The sequence below is a fragment of the Gadus chalcogrammus genome, chromosome 9 (genome assembly GCF_026213295.1).
Source record: "Gadus chalcogrammus isolate NIFS_2021 chromosome 9, NIFS_Gcha_1.0, whole genome shotgun sequence".
Lineage (NCBI taxonomy): Eukaryota > Metazoa > Chordata > Actinopteri > Gadiformes > Gadidae > Gadus > Gadus chalcogrammus.
In genome coordinates this window covers 22,881,895-22,900,750 of record NC_079420.1, presented here as the reverse complement: position 1 = coordinate 22,900,750, position 18,856 = coordinate 22,881,895, and the positions used below count along the sequence as shown (strand labels likewise).

At 44.1% G+C, this 18,856-nt stretch overlaps 1 protein-coding gene across 1 annotated transcript in view; it reads left to right on the top strand.

The window, feature by feature from the left end:
• Positions 1-231: 231 nt before the first annotated feature.
• Positions 232-18,856, top strand: part of LOC130389780 (mucin-5B-like) — a 30,449-nt gene continuing 11,824 nt past the window's right edge. Inside the window, exons 1-30 of the mRNA XM_056599717.1 lie at positions 232-341; positions 575-613; positions 726-987; positions 1,663-1,777; positions 2,031-2,121; positions 2,205-2,308; positions 2,780-2,990; positions 3,093-3,218; positions 3,449-3,566; positions 4,020-4,158; positions 4,650-4,751; positions 5,003-5,072; positions 5,155-5,292; positions 5,412-5,576; positions 5,711-5,805; positions 5,917-6,043; positions 6,375-6,630; positions 6,769-6,812; positions 6,935-7,035; positions 7,613-7,764; positions 10,086-10,224; positions 10,355-10,465; positions 10,585-10,764; positions 10,972-11,211; positions 11,357-11,513; positions 11,626-11,754; positions 11,864-12,014; positions 15,083-15,126; positions 15,232-15,438; positions 15,593-15,762. Of these exons, the coding sequence (XP_056455692.1) occupies positions 263-341; positions 575-613; positions 726-987; positions 1,663-1,777; positions 2,031-2,121; positions 2,205-2,308; positions 2,780-2,990; positions 3,093-3,218; positions 3,449-3,566; positions 4,020-4,158; positions 4,650-4,751; positions 5,003-5,072; positions 5,155-5,292; positions 5,412-5,576; positions 5,711-5,805; positions 5,917-6,043; positions 6,375-6,630; positions 6,769-6,812; positions 6,935-7,035; positions 7,613-7,764; positions 10,086-10,224; positions 10,355-10,465; positions 10,585-10,764; positions 10,972-11,211; positions 11,357-11,513; positions 11,626-11,754; positions 11,864-12,014; positions 15,083-15,126; positions 15,232-15,438; positions 15,593-15,762 (4,062 nt within the window). The 5' untranslated portion in view covers positions 232-262. The remainder of the gene's footprint in view (positions 342-574; positions 614-725; positions 988-1,662; positions 1,778-2,030; positions 2,122-2,204; positions 2,309-2,779; positions 2,991-3,092; positions 3,219-3,448; positions 3,567-4,019; positions 4,159-4,649; positions 4,752-5,002; positions 5,073-5,154; positions 5,293-5,411; positions 5,577-5,710; positions 5,806-5,916; positions 6,044-6,374; positions 6,631-6,768; positions 6,813-6,934; positions 7,036-7,612; positions 7,765-10,085; positions 10,225-10,354; positions 10,466-10,584; positions 10,765-10,971; positions 11,212-11,356; positions 11,514-11,625; positions 11,755-11,863; positions 12,015-15,082; positions 15,127-15,231; positions 15,439-15,592; positions 15,763-18,856) is intronic.

The window sequence follows — 18,856 nt, the reverse complement described above, 5'->3', positions numbered from 1 at the left end:
GGCCGGATGAGCGAAGTTTAAGCCCTGGCTGCTTGTAATATCACACTCTCACAGCAAACATAACAGTGGATGTGTCATGCCCATATTAGCGCTACACTTATCGGCTTACATAGACAAAGACAACAAGGGTTGACACCCATAATGGAAGCACTTACCGCACCTCAACTATAAACAGACTATGATTATAATGCCCTCATGTATATAAAGAATATGCAGCCCGATAGTGGCATATTCTTCAGACGTTGTTAGACGCTTTTAGAGGATGAGGAAAAGCAGAATGCCTCTTGGGTGGGCCACCGTATGGCTCTTCTTCTGCTTCGGACCACTGACATCACGATCTGGTTGGTATACACAGAGGTGGACTGGGACAGCAGTGTGTTAGCATTTACTCAACTCTGAATGGAGAAAAATACATATTTTAAATGTTCTACATTTTTTAAACAGCGGCTATGTCCACTGTCCATTTGTTTCACAATTGATAGTGGGGCTTTTTAAGAACACAGAATTATTAATTTAATTTTATATTTAATGTGAACACACAAGTAAAAATATCATTCTCTTTTTTTTCCCAAAGTAATTATTGAGACCAGCTCACTAATGCAGAACATAACAGGTATTTATTTTATATTTTTTAGCATATCATTGAACAATAATGCATGACATGACATTACATGGCGGTGAGTGTGACTTGGACTAAAACAACTGTCGTCTTTCACCACCACCAGATGTGAGTCCGTTGCATAACGGCCAGTTCTGCAGCACATGGGGCAACCACCACTTCAAGACCTTCGACGGAGATTTCTTCCAGTTTCCCTTCGCTTGCAACTACGTCCTAACGTCCCATTGCAGGAGTGACTACGAGGACTTCAACATTCAGCTCTCGCGGCAGCAGGTGGACGGGGTGGCCTCCATCAAGAGGGTCATGATGAGGCTGGACGGGGTCCTGGTGGAGCTGGCCAACACCACCCTCACCGTCGATGACAAACAGTGAGGCTGTGGACCTTTTCCTCTGATGTCTTACAGTTGGAAAGTCTCTCTCTCTCTCTGATTCTCTTGTCCTCCCTCGCTCTCTCTCTAGATGTTCCCTAGGTCCTCGGCCTCTCTCTTATGTCGCCATGTGTGTGTGTTTCTATGTGTGTGTGTCTCTCTCTCTCTATATATATATATATATATGTCTCTCTCTGTCTGTCTGTCTGTCTGTCTGTCTGTCTGTCTGTCTGTCTGTCTGTCTGTCTGTCTGTCTGTCTGTCTGTCTGTCTGTCTGTCTGTCTGTCTGTCTGTCTGTCTGTCTCTCTGTCTGTCACTCTCTCTCTCTCTCTCGCTCTCTCTCTCTCGCTCTCTCTCTCACCCTTTGATAGGTTAAGCGGCTATTCTGTAAGGAATGCCGAGAATTCCTTATGATTGGGAGAACGTTCATTCCCATTTTTGTAATTTAGGTTCGTAAACCACAAATGGACTTCTTCTATGCAAGGGTCTATTGGTCTCTCTCCCTTTCTCCTTCCCTTCCCCCCCCTCTCCCTCTCTTCCTCTCTCCCTCCCTCTCTCGCCCTCTCTCTCTCTCTCTTTCTGTCGCTCCCCCTGTCTGAAGGTCAGATGATTCTATGTTATCCCTGTTGAGTCCTGACCCCTCAGAGGGGCTCATATCTTAATGTTCTCCCCCAGGATCACAATCCCCTTCAGCCAGTACGGCCTCTCCATCCAGAGGAAGGGCTCCTACGTCCGCATCGAAGCTAAGCTGGGTCTGGTTGTCATGTGGAACGAAAACGACACTCTCTGGGTAAGCGCTTTACTGTCAGGATGGCTGCTTTTGACTCATGATATTATTGCTAGAGTCAAGAAGATAGAGCTTCTACTGGATGGAAAATGTGCGATGTGGACTGAGTTTGAAATAATTTGTGTGAATGAGACTACCCATGCATTACATGTATGTAGTAATAAGCATTAAAGAAAACAATTTATAATTGTCTGATTATGCTTGATTATTAAGAATGAAAGAAAAAAATGACATTTCACTACAAAATTCTTCTCAGGTTGAAATGGATGAAAAATACATGAATCAAACGTGCGGCCTGTGCGGCGACTACAACGGCGTCCAGCTCTACAACGAGTTCATCAGTCACGGTAGCTGAGCTGTTTAAATACACCATGCACTTCCTCATCGTTGTACATTCACAATCTCAATTCAATACTTGCTCTGCACACAGGTGTGGTGAAGGGCACCCTCAACTATGGGACTTCCTGGAAGGTCGACGCTCCCACCGAAACCTGCATGGAATCCCACCAGGAGCCCACCGCCTGTGCCGATCAGGTGTGTGACACAGCCAGAACTGGTCTCACCAGTGGCAGCTCTAGAAGAAAGCCCAGGGTCATTTTTGTAGTGAACGAGGTTCACTACAAAAATGTATTCATTTGTTTTGACAGGTTAGAATAAAGTACACAAGAAACCGCAGGGATAGGGCACACCCTCAAGCCAAGAGCATTGAAATGATGACTATACTTTGTGCTTTGAGGCTTGTTTGGAAAGTCTTTCATACAGCCACCCAGAGCTTGGTTGAGAACCCTGAATCTCGCATATTTGTGTTTGCATTCTTTTAATTTTTGTAACTATTAAGAAATTAGGTTCAATATTACTTACAAATAATTAATATTTAAGACTCCACATATAAGGGGGACAGAGAGGGGGGCCACCCCCCAGCCCAAGAGCCATCAGTGGTTCCCACACCTCCCTGAACCGCTGTTAACTCTCCGTCTCAATCCGACGTTACGCCTTGCCCCGCAGACCAACCGGTGCATGGAGCTCCTGTCAGAGCCCGCCTTCCTCAGCTGCCAGGACCTCCTCAACATGGACGCCTTCGTGGAGGCCTGTGAGAAGGACCTCTGTCACTGTGGCAACGGAAGCACCTGCCTGTGTCCCACCATGGCGGAGTTCTCCCGCCAGTGCGCCCATGCTGGGGGGACGCCCCTGCCCTGGAAGACCGCCGAACTCTGCGGTAAGAACCGACAAATCTCCACCTTCAATCTGCAACCCTTAATAGAAGTGTCTTCTATTCCTCTGATTTTTCTCCCCTTTTGCTCTTGACTCGGATCAACAGCCAATGAATGCCCCTTCAACCTGGAGTACATGGAATGTGGCAACACCTGCAGGGCCACCTGCGCCCAGCCCGAGAGCAGCCAGCCGTGTGAGGAGCACTGTGAGAGTGGCTGCTTCTGCCCAGCCGGTGAGCTCCTCCAGTCACAAAGAGCTTTCACACCGTAAAGCATTCAACCTCAACCCTAGCCCCAATCCCTGAATCTCAACCCAAACATGACCGCTCCCCCTTCCCCCATGCTAACCTTAACCTGAACCTCACCACATCCACATCCACACCAAAGCATGTTTTTCATTCGCCCTGGAAAAAACGGATCAACAGCATTATGTGAAGTGATGTTTATTATATTTCTAATCAAGGAATGGTGTTTGACGACGTCACTCAGAGTGGATGTGTGGCTCTGCAGCTGTGCTACTGCCAACACAACGGGAAGGCCTACGGGCCCGGGGAGTCCTTCTCCGGACCATGTCGCACATGGTTGGTTCCCTTGCCTGTACTTATCCATCAGGGTCAGAAATTAGCTGGGACTCTGGGCATTTCGCCCCTAAAAAAAGATAATTGAAATGATAATGGGGTGGGGGGGGGGTTAATTGCCCCAATAAAATGAAGAGTTAACTTGTGTATTTTATTTTGCATTTGCAGAGCAGGACTTTTAGTTCATCGGAGTCATTCAATTTTGGTCCGTCATGCAACATAGATAATTTAGGTATTTTGTAGCATTTGATGCAATTGTACAGGAAATGAGGAAATTATCCAAATGCCCAGAAACATATTACATGCGGGCACTAAAAGTCCTTTTCAAAATGGTTTCATTTGCTACTCTGCTATCGATGTATTCCAATGCGTATCTCGTACAGTGACTGATGGATGGCTGACTGCAGAGGGCTCAACTGGGGCTCAGGTAGAGGAAGTAACTTAATTTCTCTGTAGTACCTGTACCCTGGGCAAGTGGAGCTGTCAGGAGCACGAGTGTCCAGCCACCTGCTCCTTCCTGGGAGGATCCCACATCACCACCTACGATGACAAAAGCTATACCTTCCATGGAGAATGCACCTTTGTACTCTCCAAGGTGAGGCAAGCAGAGGCCCTAAGGATTGGGGGGGGGGGGGGTTGTCGCGTTGTCCTGCTTACTGCAGTGAGGGTTTCACTGCGCCCTAACAATGAATCCCCCGCCCCCTCCCTTGTCCGTTCAATTTGGGAACATGTGTAATTTCATTTTGCTTGTTTCGTATAATTTAATTACTTAATTAAGGGCGTCGCCAGAGGGCGCCCCCGACCCATTTGCCGTCCTAGGCGATCGCCTAGGTAGGAGGTCCTTTTTTTTTCTTCCACCATGGGCCCCTGACGGTGTCTGGGCAACCGGTGCAGCACCGTCGATATTTACGCCACTGCGAGGAGGCCATTTTGAATTGTCACTGGGTGTTCAATTATAAGATACCCAAAGTATAGATGATCTTTTATAGATACATTTAATTATCTGAAATGTAATATTATAGAATGTCATTTATATTGTCTAATATTATATTGTAATATTATTGATATAGGCCTACTTGTTTTTAGGATATAAATGGCAGTTATATAGTTCTAGGGGACATTGCCAAATTGAGTCAAACGGACACAGAGAGCCTGATGGCCGTCACACTGCTTTACGGAGCAAAGAGGGTGAGTTATGTTTGTCTTCTACACCGTTTAAATCACTATAATCACTTTTTAATTAATTATCGGAAAAAAACATTTGCACACATCTTTATTAGATAAATGGGTTTTATTCAGCTTAGTTTAGCTATTCCACTAAGACGGAATGCATTTTATTAAATGTGCTTTCTCTCCTACCTTTTTGACCAATGTTATAAACTTAAACTTAAAAGGGTAAATGATTAACCGTTTAATTATTTTCATGTTTAAAATGACAGAAGATTAAGATCGAATCTACTGGAAAGGTATTTTATAACCACCTGGCCCACGAGTTACCCCTCAACATTGGTGAGTAGCATCGAGTCCCCCTCAAAACAATACAGACAGAAATACAAATACACAAACCACCATTTGACTGTGTGTATTTCAGATAACATAACAGTCTTCAGGCCATCAACCTTCTTCGTTGTTGTCCATGCGGTCGACGGACTCCAGCTCGAGATACAGATAGTTCCAACAATGCAACTCTACATCAAAGTGGATGTTTCCTATAAAGGACAGCTACGAGGTACGTACTTTGAATATCACTGCCTCTATGTGTTTTTTCCTTTTTTCCAACCAGGAGTTGAAAGAATATTTGTAAATGTATATACATGATAAAACCATGCCTTTTATTTTACGATCCAGGCTTATGTGGAGACTTTAACGACGTGGAAGCAGACGACTTCAAGACAACCAACGGGATGATTGCGGGAACGGCTGCGACGTACGCCAACACGTGGAGAGCCCAGCCCAGCTGCCCTGATGTCACCAACCGAATCAGCAACCCCTGCAGTCTGAGTGTAGACAAAGGTAGACCACCTCACCTGTACTCCCAAAGGTAGACCACCTCACCTGTACTCCCAAGCGCCGGGGTGAAACTCTTCGCCTCCGCTTTGAGTCATTCTAACGTTGTTAAACTCATGTTGTGTTCCTTTTTTCTATAGAGAGATACTCCAATTACTGGTGTGCCTTGTTGTCCGACGCCAACGGTATTTTCGCTCCGTGTCATTCAGAGATTGACCCATCGGTTTACGAAGTTGTAAGACATAATTATAGACATACGCCAAAATGAAGTCATAATACATAGTACATAATACAAACAAACAATAATCATATAACTGACATCATTTTGTGAACTGCTCCTCCCCAGGCTTGCCTGCACGACACGTGTCTCTGTGAGAGGAGCGAGGACTGCATGTGCGCCGCACTCTCCTCCTATGTGCACGCGTGTAGGGCCGTGGGCGTGTCCCTGAAGGGGTGGCGGAACACCACCTGCAGTAAGCCCCAGCAACCCCACCTCGAGTCACATGTTTTTTTGTAGCCCTCATCACAGTTACAGTCTCTACAGTTACAGTCTCTCTCTAAAAGAGAACCCCCCGATCCAAGCAAAGAAACATTTAAAGGGGAACACGTAAGAGGGATCTGAGGGGGCAGTTTGGAGAGATTTGGTTCCAAGGGGCCAGTCAAATTAGAGTTTGATAGAAAGAAAAATTACCAAAACTAATCAGAAATCAGGGTTCAGCCATATCTCATGTCCGGCCCGTGACATCACCTATGAACGATAAAACAACCTGCATTTCAAATCATATACATGTCTCTTTTCAACAGCAAAATACTCCAGCAGCTGCCCCGAGGGTTTGGTCTACTCCTACCGCCTGACCGGCTGCCAGCCGTCCTGCCTCGGCCTCAGCCAGCCCCATGCGTCCTGCCAGGTGGCCTTCAGCCCGATGGACGGATGCGGCTGTGCTCCGGGGACCTACCTGAACGAGGAGGGCCGCTGTGTGCCCGCCTCGCAGTGCTGCTGCTACGAGGGGGACGTGGTGATCCGCCCCGGACAGACACACTGGAAACAGGGAACCGCCTGGTGAGAGAGCACTTCCAGTTTGACGACAAACTAATAATCCTGCTTTTTATCCGCCTAGAGAGGGGAACAACACACATTGACCTTTGACCTTGACCTTGTATCTGACCTTGCTTCCTTTCTGTGCTGATCTGGTTCCAGCACCTGTAAGGACGGAGTGCAACATTGTGTTGGCAAGGCAACGTGTGAGTACACAAGGAAACTAACATCACTGCGTTTTGTCATACATCAACAGCCAATCAGAGTCGGCTACAGGCAATGTGTCAGGTATGATCCGATCCTCCATAAACTTTCTATGGCCCCTCAGCATGTACGGCTCCCATGGTGTTTTTCAACTGCTCGGGGCTCCAGCAAGGCGCCAGGGGGTCTGAATGCCAAAAGAGTTGCAGGGCTGAGGACTCTGAATGTGTAAGTGGATCCATGTGTTATAGCAGAGCTGCTGAGGGCGCACAGAGACTGGGCTGGGACCAACACGTAGAGGGAGGGAGTGTTGTTTCCTGTTTGTTATGGAGATATTCTACCGAAGAGAGACTTTGTCTTCTGCCTGCGAGTAGATGAGGGTTTTTAACACGTGTCATTTTGCTGCGGCCAATCTACACGGGTTTCATTGAATCATTCAAAGACGAGTTTTGATCTCATTATCCCCAGATTTCTCATCCAGATTTCCGATTATTAATCTGATGTCTAATTTGGGAGACTCATATAATACCCACGGTACCCATGTTAAAGTGGTGACCTCGAAGATTGAATGTAAGAAATGTCTGTTTAGTCACCATCTATCGTCGAACGAGTGAACCCAATGGGGATGGAGCCTACAGCCCGCTGATGAAAGCCTGCATTTGAAGTATTATGAATTTTAGGTTGTCGGTGGCGACGACAACCTGCAATGAAGTACCGCTTGTTGCCAGAGATGTCGCCAGAATCAACAAAACTGTACTCTTCCAGATAGTTTTTTTAAATCAACATGATTTGATGTTTTCAACAGATCAGTGATCGCTGCGTCTCGGGCTGCATGTGTCCTGAAGGCTCACTGACCGACGGTGCAGGAGGCTGTGTCAAGGAGGACCTCTGTCCCTGTTTGTACAACAGTGTCTCCTACACCCCGGGACAGACGGTCAAGGTGGACTGCAATACCTGGTGAGAAGCATAATGTATTGTCCTGGGCCCCGTTTCCCGAAAGCATCGTTAGCCTAAGTGGATCGTGAAGTGCGTTGTACGAGCATCGTACAGTTTTCACACCGTTTCCCGAAAGCATCGTTGGTAACGAACGTCGTGAAAACGCTCGTAGCTAACGAGGACTCCAGGGGTACTCGTAGGATGCTAAGAGCATCGTTAGCCTACTATAGCCTCAGTGGCGTCACCAGTGGACATTCCGTGTATTGGATGCATTTTATTAAGACACATCCCACCGAATGCCCAGTTGGTGCAATTTCGCAACCAAAAACAGTGGTTACCGCTGATATTTTACTCATAGACTACTGTTATATTTCAACAGCAAAGATAAAGACATGTTAGAAGTCAACAACAACATAATTTATTGCAGCAATTTAAAATTCCAAAAATACATGCGCAGCCGAAATGTACCGATCAAACGCCACGTCACAAGGCATATGAGAAAATCAAATGATTCCATTGCTCTTGTGTGGGAGGTCGCTTTCAAGCTGCACTTGCTGCCTCCCTCTGATTTTAATTCAACCATCGTGGTTAAAATTGATCAATGACAGAAGACATGCCTACTGTAGACATGCATCATGCTGAGACCAGCAGGTGTCGGAGAATTTCTGCCGGCGTTTATTGTTGCGATTGTTTGCATTAAGCACTGTAGACGCTTTGGTGAGGCTGTGATGAAGTTCACTATTTATTGGACCCTGTTTAGACAGTAACGAACTTCCCTGACCATAGTTATCGTGTTTGTAGTGTACACTCAGATGGGAACTCATTATTGCATGCGGGTGTCTTCATTCATAAAAAAATTAAAACATTCGGGAGTATGCAATAATACAAATTATTCTAAAGAGGTCAGAGACTCTGTGCGCAGCCCCGCCTTCTCCAGTGAACCAAGAAAGCCTGCGCCGTGACGAACGGGGGATTTGACCCCCTCGGTTTTACACAGGAAACCGAACCGGCTTGGCAGTGTAAAAAGACCTATAGCCTACTTCATCCTGCCCAACAACATGGGCAGGTTCTAGACCAAGATCTCCTGACAGGGTCAGCAGCCGTGGGTCAATGCCTAGCCTCTGTGTTTGAATTCTGGAACGTTGCATTTTTAATGTCTACAAATATTCTAGACTAGAGAGTGCGCGCCAATCAATGAAACCTTATGCGGAATCAGATAAAGTCGGCTCCCTTTGCTGCGCAAAGCACGTTTCAGAAATCAGCACATTAAGATAAATGTAGTTGTCACACAAGCTATTTTTGATTTTTGTTAATATGGAATTATTTCAGGGGGGAAAAGAAAAAATAAAAAAATGTACGCACACTGCATTCAGGATTAGGACTGATTGGACTGATGGGGAGATATTTTAACGCTTTTTAACCCCATTTTCCTGCGACATTCCTGCGTCTCCCCCTCCTACGGAGCCCATTTCAGTGCAGTCGTGAGTGCAGTGAACGCGCGTTCATGTTAAGAGGAGTTTCGGGAAACGCTCCAAAGAATTTTACGATGGATCGCAAGATCCATCGTGAGAATGATCGTACGAGCGTGGATCCATTGTTATCGGGAAACGGGGCCCTGCTCTGACTCTCTATAGACACTGTTAGAGTGCTATTACAACTGTTTTAAATACTTATATAATACGTATAAAGACAGCATAACGCAATGTCCTGCTCTGACTCCATATAGACAGATTTAGAATCCTACTACAACTGTTTTAACTACTTATATAAAGAATATATAACTTTCTCTTTTGTGATCCACAATACTATACATTGTGTTATTTGAACTACTATTATTTATTTTAGCTACTATTAGCTGCTATTGAGAAACATTCTTGTGTGGCAAAAAGACAAAAGCCTCAAAACTCACCTGTTCAGAGTTCACCTAGACTCTGCATAGCCATTCAGTCCCTTCCACCCACCATTGTATGTTGTACGTCATGGCAATTAATGTACGCACTTATTGTACGCACTTAATGTACGTTGTACTTATTCATAGTACTTAATTGTGTAGCATCTGCAGTAGCTGCTATCACTGCTGTATACGGGGAATGGGTTAGCCTAGCAATAGTTAGTATTTGCACTTGGTTCTATGAACATCTTTACTGTTATGACAGTGATATATTGTTTAACTTTTTATGACAAATGTACCTATTGTAAGTCGCTTTGGATAAAAGAGCCTGCTAAATGCCCTAAATGTAAATGTACTGTGATGTCCTCAACCTCAAACCACCTGCTAAATTACACAATGTCAACGTTGGACCTTAATAAAATGTCGGCTTGTTCCTTCGTCCACATCACAGTGAGTGCAGAGCGAGAAAATGGGAATGCACGACTCATGAGTGTGACGGAATCTGTACCATCTACGGCGATGGACATTACATCAGCTTTGACGAGAAGAAATTCTCCTTCAACGGTGACTGTGGATACACCTTCGCGCAGGTACGGCGTGCATGCTTCCTCCTCAGTGATAGCGCTCAAACCACCAACAAACCATTGAGCCATCGTCAAATGGATGAGAAGCAGAGAAAGTTGATTAAACCTGTGAATGTCTTCTACGTTCTCCACGCAGGATTACTGTCATGGTGAAATGAGCAACGGGACGTTCCGGGTGGTCACGGAGAACATACCGTGTGCAAGCATCGACAGCACCTGCTCCATGGCCATCAAACTCTACCTTGGGGTATGAGGCGTCCACGTTGTCCACCGTGAGAGAATCCAATAAGATAACATCTGGGGCTGTATATGAACTTAAATGATCTATTCTGGTTGTTGTTGTTGTTGTTGTTGTTGTTTTTGCAGAACACTGAGATCTTGCTGTCTGATGAAAAGATTAAAGTTATAAAACAGAGCCATGAAGCAGAAATACCGTATCAGGTCCACAGCATTGGGATCTACCTGGTGATCGAGGCCAAGAATGGTCTCATTCTCATCTGGAACAAGAAGACCACGTTGATGATCAAGCTCAACCCCTCCTATAAGGTACATGAACAAACTGGCCATTTGTTGCTGTTGTTGCTGTTGCATTGGATCATTTAGATGATAAATAAACGCTGAATGCAAATACACTTTGGTGTACGGTTACGCGTCATACAGGTTGGCTAGAGATATTGCCGATTTAACCTCCAATAACCTCCTATATTTTAGCCTTTGCTTTCGATATTTACATTTTGTCATATTGCCTTCCAGGGACAACTATGTGGTCTTTGTGGGAATTATGATGGCAGTGTGAAGAACGATTTCACCACCAGAAATCATGAGGTGGTGGCGGAAGCTGTTCAGTTTGGAAATAGCTGGAAAGTGTCTCCTACTTGCCCCGACGTAGACGCTATAAAGAGGCCATGCCAGTTGTACTCCCACAGGCAGGCTTGGGCCCTGAAGCACTGCAGCATCATCAACAGTGAGGTCTTCGCTGCATGTCACTCACAGGTAATTTGTGACAAATAGAGTTGGATCAGTAAAAAATGTATATGTCCATCAAGACAATGTATCTTAAATTTACAGTTTCAGCTAAATGATTACACAATACTATCCATAACTTATGAACTCCCTTTACTATTATTGTCCCGCTCAGGTGGATCCCACAAACTATTATGACGCATGCGTGAAAGACACGTGTGCTTGCAACTCCGGAGGAGACTGTGAATGTTTCTGTTCAGCAGTGGAAGCATATGCAGCGGCCTGTAATAGGGCTGGGGCCTGTGTGAGATGGAGAACTCCCTCCATTTGTCGTGAGTCCTCCTGTTCCCAAACACAAAATGTGGCTATTTTAGCTTGCCAAGATGGGGATGAATTGCATCATAATTAAAGCCTCTTGAATTTCACATCTCTTTACCCGTCAAGCCCTCTTCTGTGATTTCTACAACCCCATTGGCGAATGTGAGTGGCACTACGAGCCGTGCGGTGACACATGCCTGAAGACATGCAAGAACCCCACAGCTACGTGCTCCAGTCAGATCCCTGCAATGGAAGGTAAGCCAAGCCACAACGGCCCATAACAACTGTCAAGTAATACATTCGCTGTCAATAACAAGTTGTGTAGTCCATCTTTACACACACGTCTTTTGTTCGACTTTCTCAGGCTGCTATCCGAGGTGCCCTCCTGATCAGCCGTACTTGGAAGAGAGGACCATGAAGTGTGTGTCCAATCAGCAGTGTGGTTGCTATGACAACAACGACAAACATTATGAGGAAGGAGATACCATGCCCTCGGAGGGGAATTGTAAAACATGGTAATATATTTGAATTACCATCGGTTGGGAAATGAGTCCGACACATTATCGGCCCTATCTTGCACCCAGCGCAATTTACTTTCTACACGACGCATGTATCATTGCTAGTTTGCACCCGGCGTTAAGCAGATTTCCCCCGCAGCAAACTCGCGCCACTACACTTGCGCCCTGAGATGCATTTCGGCGAAAAGCAGAGGCGTGTTCCGGGGCAAATAATACATGGTGCTATCTTACTGATCGATAAAGCAATTGCACTACTGACCGCTTAATACCTGGTCTAAGTGCAAGAGCGGATAGCGCAGTTGGTGTTGCTACTTTGACGTACCATGGCGGTCGGAACCGCAACATAAGCTTAAGCACTGATGGAAAACTAATTTGATCCTTTGTGGTGTGGTGGTCTTGTGCTAGGTATGACTCGGAGAGTGGTAAATGTTCAACACGTGGTTTTAACAGAGACACAAGGTAAACGGGCTTGCGTTCTGGAGGTGGTTCATTAAGCATCTGCCGAACATAGGTAAACAAACAGTTATATTGAAAGTGGGCGGAACGGTATTTAGGCCACGCCTACATGTTCTAATTTACTCAGGTAAACCTTTGGTCTGTCTTGGCTTAAACGGAAATGGCAAAGTGGCCATGTTTGTAGCCTTTAACTTATCATTAAAACCTTATATGCTGTTGTCCATTATGTGGTGAAGAAACCATTCATAACAGTGGTTAGCTTGAAACATGTCATCAGAAATAGCATAGACTAGAATAATTTACATCAACACCAGTAGGCTTTACACAGCACAAACATGCAAACGATTAGCCTAATTTAAATATTATGATTATGATGTCGATTGAGGAAAAAAAAATCCATAGGGGCTGCATGAATGAACACTGTAAAACTCCAAGCACACATTTCACAAGAGAATTAAGGGCTTTCTTAAAAGAGTACAGATCTGAAAATTGCACTATTAATGGTATCCACCTAATGATAGCCGTATGGTAGTTATACAATAACAAAATGGTCATACAGGCAAAATGGTTTGAGGCTGTGGACGTTTGGCTTTTCTATGAAATTGTGGGAAAAGTAAACCTTTTTAGAGCAGAAGACCAGGGTGAAAAAGATGCATCTGATTTTAGAGATTAATATGATGAAAGAATTTTGAGTCCAGGTCCATCTCGTAAGGAGATTTAAGGCTAGTTCATATTTATTTTAAATAGTGCCATCTTTGGGTGCAGTACCACAATTTGGGTTTATTAGTAGTGGGGTATATTGGTACCCACCTAATAATAAGTCTTGTTTTTTTATACAATAACAAAATGGTCATAGAAGAAAAATGGGTTTACTGCTCCAACTTCTTTGGCCAATATTTCTCAAATGGAACTAAGTAAAACAAATTCTGTTGAACGTTTTTTGTGAGGCTTGGTCTAAAGATTTTATGTGGCGATTTTGGTGAATTTTGATTATTTTTGTAGCCTGTGAATCTTTTTATCATGTTTAGCTTTAATATGAAATTGTGGGAAAGTATACATTTTTAGGGCAACATTTTATAAATGCGTCTGATCCTAGAGATGAATATTCTGAAAGGATTTTGAGTCCAGGTTCATGATTTTTTACAATAGCGCCACCTTTGGGTGCATTACCACAAATGTGGGTTTATGGGTACAGGGGGTTATTGGTAACCATACCTGAAAATTTCAAGTGTTTTCGACTTACGGTTTAGGCTGCAGTATGACTTTTACAGAATTTGAGAAAAAAACAAAAACGTTACAGAAACAATAAGGGCCAAGCAGCTTCGCTGCTCGGACCCCTCATAATAATCATAATAATAATAACAATAATAAACTTGAGCAAAGTAGGCTATATCCCAGCCTTCCAAAACAAAATCTTGTTTTAGGGTAATTTATAACGTTGGTTAAATTATTTGGGAAAGAACAGCTGATACAGCGGTAAGAAGTTTTACTTTTAAAACAATGCATCTGCAAACACATCACAGCAAACACATATTTTCTTAACACAGACATCGTGTACAAACCCATAACTTTTAGGATTGATTTGATCGTGAGAAAACACAAACAAAGTTTCACAGGGAGTAAGTCTTTAAAAGAATGAATGAATGCTGGTAGGCCTAATGCTTGGCGCGTGTGTGCACCCATCTGTTTAAACACACGCAAACTAAACACGTAACGCATAATACAGTCCATAGCAATGTATATTAACTGGGGGACGCATGCATATTATGAACACAAGTCGATAACGATAATGTAAACAATATTGGAAAGAAACAATGTTTGCTAATGTAGTGCCACATATCATTAAATAGACCCACAGTTGCGGCCACAGGTCTGCATATCATATATGTGTTAAGTTCACTTTGCCGAAATGTACATAACGACTCAGTGTTTCTGAAGAAGACGCTATTCCATGTGTGAAATAGGCCTATTATTTGGCCTTAAACTGAGCCATTTTAAGTTTGAAATTCATGTGGTCATGCATCAGTCTCATCGGAGACTGCAAAAGCGCTGTCAAAATATCAACTCGTCAAGTTAATAATAATAATAATACATTTCATTTAGAGGCGCCTTTCAAGACACCCAAGGTCACCTTACAGAGCATATAGTCATCATAAATCGTTTCAATCGCAAGTTCAAATGCGCTGGCTGCTAAGGGGATGGGAGATGGAACTCTCATTGGTTTGTTGCACGTTACGCCCAAATCACACCTACGGGTTTCAGACCAACCGATTTTAGATTTAGGTAGGCCGCAACAGTCATTTATCCGCCGGTATAATAGCAAGAGCCCCAGAGTTCCGCCCACAAAGCTACTTGCGTTTCGCGCGTCTCACTTGCGCTTCAGACTAGTAAAAAAGGGCCCAAAATTTTCAAAAGGCAAATATATGAATATATTTTGAAATAAGAATACAGTAGTCATGCACGCTTTGCCTGGTTAATTCCGGAAGAATAATATATTCTTAATGTTTGTATTCTTAATATTGTACTGTATTAAAAATTATGCGAATAAATAACGAATATATAAAAAATTAAATACTAATATTATTTCTGTAATAACCTATCTTTTTCAGTCGGTGCTCATCAACACAGAGAACGTGCAAATATGACGTGCAAGGTCAGAATTACTTTAATATGCTATATTAATATGCATCAACATGAGTTTCAATTGAACAACATCATTGACAACAGCAAGTAAAAAACAAATGTATATTTTTTGCAGCTTGCATCTGTATATACAATGGGAATAAGTACCATTATGGGGCAACAATATACAGCACACATGATGGCGATGGGGCCTGTTTTACTGCTGTGTGTGAAGAAGGTGGACACATCAACAGGACCTTAACAATTTGTCCGTTCACTACTCCTACTCCGACAACTACAACCCAGGAACCTACAACTACAATATTTACTTTTTCAACGTCTGGTAAGAATTAATTGGATATATTTTATCATTTTGTTCTTTCTCATGGTAATATTAAAAGCATGTGAGTTTTACGTAAAAAAAAACGAAAAGATAAAGATTACTGTATTTTCATTTTGTATTGTACTTTACGTTGCAAAATCTGATTCATTTTCAGGAGTGATCACCTTCACCACAACAGTGCCACCAACATATTCCACCCTAACAACAATAGAACAGTCTTCCACCACAACAACAACAGCACAGTCTACCACTATAACAACAACAGAACAGCCTACCACAACCAGAGAACACCCTTCCACCACAACAACTACAGAACAGCCTACCACTACAACAACAACAACAGAACAGCCTACGACCCCAACAACAACAGAACAGTCTACCACAGCATCAACAACAGCACAGCCTACCACCACAGCATCAACAACAGAACAGCTACATATCAGCACTAGAACCAGTCAAGGACCAACCACCATCCCAACAACTACGGAACAGTCTACCACCCCCCCAACAACTACGGAACAGTCAACCACCCCAACAACTACGGAACAGTCAACCACTACAACAACAACAGAACAGCCTACCACCACAACAACAACAACAACAGAACAGCCTACGACCCCAACAACAACAGAACAGTCTACCACAGCATCAACAACAGAACAGCCACATATCAGCACTAGAACCAGTCAAGGACCATCCACCACCCCAACAACTACGGAACAGTCTACCACCCCCCCAACAACTACAGAACAGTCTACCACCCCAACAACTACAGAACAGTCTACCACCACCACAACAACTACAGAACAGTCTACCACCCCAACTACTACAGAACAGTCTACCACCCCAACAACAACTACAGAACAGTCTACCACCACAACAACAACTATGATACTGCCTACCACCCCAACAACTACAGAACAGCCTACCACTACAACAACAACAACAGAACAGCCTACGACCCCAACAACAACAGAACAGTCTACCACAGCATCAACAACAGCACAGCCACATATCAGCACTAGAACCAGTCAAGGACCAACCACCATCCCAACAACTACGGAACAGTCAACCACCCCAACAACTACGGAACAGTCAACCACCCTAACAACTACGGAACAGTCTACCACTCAAGTCAAAACAACGACCACATCGTTGACAACTACTCCTCATGGCTGCCTGGTTTGTAAATGGACAGATTGGAGTAGTAAACACTACCCTGATTACAATGATTACAATGAGTACGAAACCATTGAATCAATACCACATATAGACTTGAGCAGATGCAATTCATCTTTAGAAATACAATGCAGGGCGTCAGAGTATAAAGATATTCCTTTGGAGGCACTAGGACAAAGGGTGACATGTGACACAACAGTTGGTCTAGTTTGCCATAGCAAGGACCAAATACCTCCCAGTTGTCTCGATTATCAGATACGAGTTAAATGTTGTGACCAATGTGAACAGTCTACCACCACAGCAACTACAGAACAGCCTACCACCCCAACAACTACAAAACAGTCTACCACCCCAACAACAACTACAGAACAGTCTACCCCCCCAACAACTACAGAACAGTCTACCACCCCAACAACTACAGAACAGTCTACCACCACCACAACAACTACAGAACGGTCTACCACCCCACCTACTACAGAACAGTCTACCACCCCAACAACAACTACAGAACAGTCTACCACCACAAAAACAACTACGATACTGCCTACCACCCCAAGAACTACAGAACAGTCTACCACCCCAACAACTACAGAACAGTCTACCACAGCATCAACAACAGCACAGCCACATATCAGCACTAGAACCAGTCAAGGACCAACCACCATCCCAACAACTACGGAACAGTCAACCACCCCAACAACTACGGAACAGTCAACCACCCTAACAACTACGGAACAGTCTACCACTCAAGTCAAAACAACGACCACATCGTTGACAACTACTCCTCATGGCTGCCTGGTTTGTAAATGGACAGATTGGAGTAGTAAACACTACCCTGATGACAATGATTACAATGAGTACGAAACCATTGAATCAATACCACATATAGACTTGAGCAAATGCAATTCATCTTTAGAAATACAATGCAGGGCGTCAGAGTATAAAGATATTCCTTTGGAGGCACTAGGACAAAGGGTGACATGTGACACAACAGTTGGTCTAGTTTGCCATAGCAAGGACCAAATACCTCCCACTTGTCTCGATTATCAGATACGAGTTAAATGTTGTGACCAATGTGAACAGTCTACCACCACAGCAACTACAGAACAGCCTACCACCCCAACAACTACAGAACAGTCTACCACCCCAACAACAACTACAGAACAGTCTACCCCCCCAACAACTACAGAACAGTCTACCACCCCAACAACTACAGAACAGTCTACCACCACCACAACAACTACAGAACGGTCTACCACCCCAACTACTACAGAACAGTCTACCACCCCAACAACAACTACAGAACAGTCTACCACCACAAAAACAACTACAGAGCAGTCTACCACCCCAACAACCACAGAACAGTCTACCACCCCAACAACTACAGAACAGTCTACCACCACAAAAACAACTACGATACTGCCTACCACCCCAAGAACTACAGAACAGTCTACCACCCCAAGAACTACAGAACAGTCTACCACCACAACAACAACTACAGAGCAGTCTACCACCCCAACAACCACAGAACAGTCTACCACCCCAACAACTACAGAACAGTCTACCACCACAAAAACAACTACGATACTGCCTACCACCCCAAGAACTACAGAACAGTCTACCACCCCAACAACTACAGAACAGTCTACCACCACAACAACAACTACAGAGCAGTCTACCACCCCAACAACCACAGAACAGTCTACCACCCCAACAACTACAGAACAGTCTACCACAGCATTAACAACAGCACAGCCACATATCAGCACTAGAACCAGTCAAGGACCAACCACCATCCCAACAACTACGGAACAGTCAACCACCCCAACAACTACGGAACAGTCAACCACTCAAGTCAAAACAACGACCACATCGTTGACAACTACTCCTCATGGCTGCCTGGTTTGTAAATGGACAGATTGGAGTAGTAAACACTACCCTGATAACAATGATTACAATGAGTACGAAACCATTGAATCAATACCACATATAGACTTGAGCAAATGCAATTCATCTTTAGAAATACAATGCAGGGCGTCAGAGTATAAAGATATTCCTTTGGAGGCACTAGGACAAAGGGTGACATGTGACACAACAGTTGGTCTAGTTTGCCATAGCAAGGACCAAATACCTCCCAGTTGTCTCGATTATCAGATACGAGTTAAATGTTGTGACCAATGTGAACAGTCTACCACCACAGCAACTACAGAACAGCCTACCACCCCAACAACTACAGAAC